Below are 5,751 nucleotides of genomic sequence, written 5' to 3'. Positions count from 1 at the left end.
TTTGAGATGCATTTTACTGAAGTACGATAGGTTATACTGAAAAATATTTGAAGGATATCCTGAAAAGTTAGGACACGGGTAGGTTTTGTCCTGTGAATACAGAAAGATTTTATGTTGGAAGCAAGTGAGAACTGAAAGCACTTTTAATTGCATGCATATGCCTGGCAGCTGGAATGCCACCAAACAGGGAGTCTTCACTGTTATCAGCTGGGTTTGAAAACTGAAGGGGGAATTTCAACATTTTCACGGACCTGGGAATCTCTCTCTTGCTTTCTATTTTCCATCTTCTGTCTTCTCTGAATCAATTCATCCTACTGTAAAGACAAAGCTGACTCCAGGCTTCTGATTACTGTAAGCCAACCCAAAATTTGTATGGGAAAGGAGAAGGCAGAGCAGCTTGGTGTTTGGAGGAAGAGTGGAGAACAGCGTGGCCGAAAGTGTGAGCAACATGTTGAGGGGTTTTTCTTCCATCCAGCTTGTAGCCTTCTCAGGGCTCCTTCCTCTGGAGGCTGTATCCTCTCTCCCCTTGTCTCATCCTGCAAAGTTGTCTTTGCAGAAATCCACATTTCTATCCCCATCTTCTGGCAGAAAGAACCCCTGTGTTCTCCCCTTGCTGGCTACCTGTACCAGGCCATGGCAGCCACTGATGCTGCCTGTGCTTGAAGCTGGCCTTGCTTAAACAGTAGAGATCAGGTTAGTAAACAGATCTTAGGCACATGGCTGTAAATGATGGTGCTGCCTGCTAGTCTGTAATGAGAATTACCATTTTTATCAAGTTCCTCAGCTTGGACTTCTTCAGCTCTGCTGAATTGTAGTTAGCTCATTATGAGTAACAAGTGAGTCATTATAAATTATGAAAATCTTGGGATCCAAGACTGCCTTTGTAAGTAGTGAGCACTTGAGTTTAGTATTTCAAATTGGAGGCTCCAATGCATCTACTGATGCTTCTGTATTTTGGTGGGGTTTTTTTGCTCTCTAAGGAGTGGCAGAAGGGAGCCATAGTAGTACACCCATTTGCTTACAGAAAGGCTTTCTATAAAGTGATGTTAGTTATGGGTCCAGCTGGGAAGTCTTCAGCCTTGCAGTGAAATGTCATCAACCTGGACACCTCTAAGACTTTCTATTTGAAGTAGCAGTTAGTGAATGAACTTTCCTTAGGGCTCACAAAATTCAGCTACAGAGGAATGTCAAATACACAGACCATGAGGAATGGCTGAGAAAGAGAGGAGTATTCTAGGAAAGAACATAGAAAAGGCATTCTGGAGCCTGACAGAAGAATTGGGTTTCTTAATATCTTGTATCTGTTCAACAGCTATGTTAGAGCAAAGCAAATTAAAACCATATCACATAACATCACTTTATTTATCATCAAACCGTACTACCTTGTGACAGGCTGAAAATAAAAGAAAGGTGATGCTTCCTCATACAACATGTGGTTAAGCTGGGAATTCCTTGGCACAGAACATTGTGGGTACAAAATTTTGTATGGGTTCAAAGGAAGACTGAGCAACTATGGAAGAGAAATCCACTGAGGTTTCCTCACACTGCAGAAACTACCTCTGGTTTAAAGTTCGTGAGGTGCAACTGTTTGTAAGCTAGGATCCTATGATGGGGGAGGGACATGCATACCTATTTGTGTATTGTACCCTAGGCATCCACATTTAGCCAGTGTCAGAAATGGGATTTTGGGAGAAGTGGACATTTGGTCAGAAACTTTGTATATAAAAAAAGATGTTTAAAAATGTGCGTTTCTGCCCTACCAGTAATCTGGACTGATGGTCAGCTGGTGTCCCTCTGCTGTATCTGGCACCTGGGATGACCCTGCTCTGCTTTCAAAACTTTCCGATATCTTTTAGTATGACTGCATACACCCCAGAGCTTGGGTCTGTGAGTCACTATAATCTCCAGATGTCTTATGAAAGCCCACACATCTTCTCCAAAACCTGAGTTGGCTACTTTAAAGACAGAGTGGGAAGCTTTAGACTGTATTGTAAAATGTTGTTTAGGTATATCCTACTAAATAAACTCTGGGTCAGAGATGGTGCTCCATGCTGACGGAGGTCAAAAGCGCCGAAATCTGTGCTAAAAAAATGCCACCCTCTGAATCTGTCATCAGAAGGAGCAAGCTCTGTTTGAACCATAGTGCTTAGTTAGCTAAAAAGTGATAATTATTACTTCTTATAGACAGAACTATGTCTATATGGTAAAGATGCCTCAAAATTACATGAGTCATTGGTCCATTATACAGCTTTTAAAGTGATGTTACTGCTTCTTTTTCCATGTTGCACTCCCCTCTATTTTCCGTGCTAGATCTTTAGCTAGCTTGTACCAGGCTGTTTCACTGGATAGCAGTGCTCGTTCTAAACTAAATTCAACAAAAGGAAACTGGTTATCTTTGCCCTGGTTTACACTGCAATTACAATGTAAACCAGAAAGCTTAACCACATACATATCCTTGAATTGCTTGGCTTTAAAAGTTTAATCATAGGTTCTTTCTTTCTGCACAGCTGAGGTTTCCATATAATTGGAATGAAGGATATGAGAACAGAGCGCAGCTTCCCCAATGGCAGCAGCCAGTATTTGATTAATGCCACTGACATCACTGCTGCCAAAGGACAAAAATGCTCTTTTCAGAAGTGTTTTGAGCTCAGAATCAAGACTCCTGGGTTCAGTTTCTGGCTCTGCCACAGACTTCTAGCAATTTTACATTATTTCTGCATATTTCCAACTACAGATGGGAATAATACTGCTTTTTGTCTTTTCCATTTGAAATATTAACACTGTGTGTTCCATCACCCCATTTAGGTGTGGCTTTCCACATGTGACCATAAGGCACAGACGACACAATTCCTGCAGACTTTGTGGGATCCTACAGGAAAAAGGCATGTGATAGCTGGGCTTTCCTGCATGTATATAACCAGGATACTCCTCTAGACCAGCAAACTTCTATTCTTCTCACTCATCTGTCTCCTCCAGCCTTGGAATTAGAAATTCTCAGACATTCTGAGAGAGATTGAGATACCCATGCATGGGAGATTAATGAGGTTTTGGTGACCAGGGAGATACAACATAGCATCTGCAGGAGAGCCCTGCCTTTCTGAGCAGCAGAAGCTGAAAGCATCTAAAATGTGGATGCCACCTTGTTTAGATATCCAAATTGCTCACAACCAGATGACATAAACTTTGAATGTGGAAAGGAGATGTTTCTAAGTTGGTTCTTCGGGATAGCAATTAACTAAGTGCCATTTTCCATAGCAGGCAGCTTCACAGGTCTTAGCTGGGTGGGTAATGAAGAACTGTTGGTGACTTAGATCACTTAAAGGTGCTGCTTTCTGGCTATTACATAAAAGAGCACAACTGGTCTGATTTCCTGTGGGTTCCTAAGTCTCATGAGTGTAGTCTATCCATCTCTGCTGAATACCAAGTTTTGAATGTGTCCTTTGAATACATTGGTGGTTTTTCAACCATGTTCTACCTACAACCTGTAGCTATAGAGAAGAAAAGTAGTAGTATAAAACATAATTGCATTCCTATGGGATAAATAAAACCAGGGTGCTGTACAGAGTAGAATGACTCAGACTACTGCCCCACTAGGGAAAAGCAGGTAAAAGTCACCTGTTTCCAGCTTTTAGTAGTTAGCTCAGCATGGATGCTGGCCGGCTCATCTGCACCCATCTTGCTAGAGACCACTGGAAGCACCAGAAGTAACACAGGGAATACCTGAGGCCTTTCCATTCTGAGCAGTGTTAAATTCTGTTCCACTGGTGTCAGTGCTAATACTGCATGATTGTACTTTGAAAATACTAAGATAACTGTGTATATTACCAAAACGTATTTTCAAATCTCTCTTTCTTGTTTTAGAAAACAAACAACAAAAGGAAATAGATAAAATGGAGCACATGTTACTGCTGTTCATACTTTTCATACCTATATTGGGTCTCACTAATGGAACAGAAACTGAACAAGATTTTACTTGGCACTTAAAGAAGATTCCCCAGATTGTGAGCGAAAGAACTTTCTCCCTTGAGACCCCTAAATTTGAAGCGAAAACCAACTTGGAACTGAACAGTGTATGTGGAATTGAGTGTCAAAGAAAATTGCCGGTGCCAAGCTTGTCTGACTTGAAGGATCTCCTATCCTATGAGACTGTTTTTGAAAATGGCACACGGACCCTGACTGAAGTGAACGTCCTCGGACTAGTGCTTGACCCAGCTGGAAACACCACCACACGAAGGGCTCCGAGAAAGAAGAGGCAGATCTATGGAACGGACAGTAGGTTCAGCATCTATGACAAGCGGTTTATGACCAACTTTCCGTTCAACACAGCTGTGAAGATTTCCACCGGCTGCAGTGGTATTCTCATTTCCCCCAAGCACGTGCTAACAGCTGCCCACTGTCTGCACAATGGCAAGGATTATGTTAAGGGCAGCAAAAGACTGAGGGTGGGCCTGATGAAGACGAAATCCAGAGGTGATGGCAGGAAACGCAAAGGTGCTAGAAGAAGTAGGAGAGAAGTTTCTGAAGCCCAAGAAGATCCTGAAGTTGCCACAGAGCTAAGGCGACAATCCAAAGGTGGCAGGAGAAAGCAGAGGAGATCTGGGAGGAAGCAGGGGACCTCAGACAGCATGCCCTCCTTTCAGTGGACCAGGGTGAAGAGTACCCACATCCCTAAAGGCTGGTTTAAGGGTGTTTCTGGGGATATTGCCCTGGATTATGATTACGCTGTTCTTGAGCTCAAGCGTCCCCACAAAAGAAAATACATGGAGCTGGGAATCAGCCCAACAATCAAAATGATGCCCAGAAGCATGATCCATTTCTCAGGTTTTGACAATGATCGATCTGGGCAGCTGGTCTATAGATTTTGTAGCATTTCTGATGAGTCCAGTGATCTCTTTTATCAGTATTGTGATGCTGAGCCTGGCTCCACTGGATCTGGCATCTATCTCCGCCTTAAGGAACCAAACAAAAAGAAATGGAAACGTAAGATCATCGCTGTTTACTCAGGCCATCAGTGGGTGGACGTCAATGGTGAACAGCAGGATTACAATGTAGCAGTAAGAATTACTCCTCTCAAATATGCCCAAATTTGTTTCTGGATACATGGGAATGATGAGAACTGCACGCAAGGCTGAAGAGACCTGAGCCTGACTCGCTAGCACCCGTATTACTACAGAATGAATGTCTACTGCAGCAGTTACTGGAAGAACATCCCTCCATGTCAGGATGTTTTTGAACTCAAAGCTCACAAGTAATGTTATGGTGACTTGAGGAATGCTGAATTGCTGGGGGATGGGTAGAATTGTCAAACAAAATATTTCTAGTTGTAATCAACCCTAGATATGCACTTAAAATCCCAAACTGTATTTATGTTTGGAATTCTGATAAATTCCAATCATTCACATCAGAAAAAAAAATTACTACACCTGCTTGTCATTTTTTTTTTTTTCCAAAGGGAAGGATTGAAACATCTCAAACTGGCATTATTAAACAATATCTATTTTTTCCAATGGATTTGCTTTTCTCAGGGTTCTGTTCCAATTCTTCAAATGCAATCTGTACGTACAGCACATTACCATATGTGCAGAATGATCCAAAGAACTGCATGAGACCAAGCCATTGTTTTGGCTTTTTCTAAAGACCACAGCTCCATGTTGGGAAGCAGCAATCTAGTTCATGCTTGTTTGTTTGGGAAACTTCATCCTCTGGTTGCTGCAGGGGCAATTCCATGGAAATCCCAAACTTCTGTAGCTG

At 42.2% G+C, this 5,751-nt stretch overlaps 1 protein-coding gene across 1 annotated transcript; it reads left to right on the top strand.

Moving 5' to 3' along the window:
- Positions 1 to 2,896: 2,896 nt before the first annotated feature.
- PRSS35 (serine protease 35) lies at positions 2,897 to 5,751 on the top strand. The gene has a single exon (XM_061460390.1). It carries the CDS (start codon positions 3,891 to 3,893, stop codon positions 5,130 to 5,132), a length of 1,242 nt encoding a protein of 413 aa, XP_061316374.1. The 5' UTR covers positions 2,897 to 3,890; the 3' UTR covers positions 5,133 to 5,751.

Source organism: Pezoporus flaviventris, unplaced genomic scaffold (genome assembly GCF_033815535.1).
Source record: "Pezoporus flaviventris isolate CSIRO_AGI_PZ_B2104156 unplaced genomic scaffold, CSIRO_AGI_Pfla_v1 ptg000031l, whole genome shotgun sequence".
Classification (NCBI taxonomy): domain Eukaryota; kingdom Metazoa; phylum Chordata; class Aves; order Psittaciformes; family Psittacidae; genus Pezoporus; species Pezoporus flaviventris.
The sequence above is the reverse complement of the archived record's forward strand: the minus strand, read 5'-3'. Positions and strand labels throughout refer to the sequence as shown.

What these genes read in the sequence shown, in the direction of transcription:
- PRSS35 (XM_061460390.1), top strand. Translation starts at nt 3,891, where the DNA reads ATGGAGCACATGTTACTGCTGTTCATACTTTTCATACCTATATTGGGT.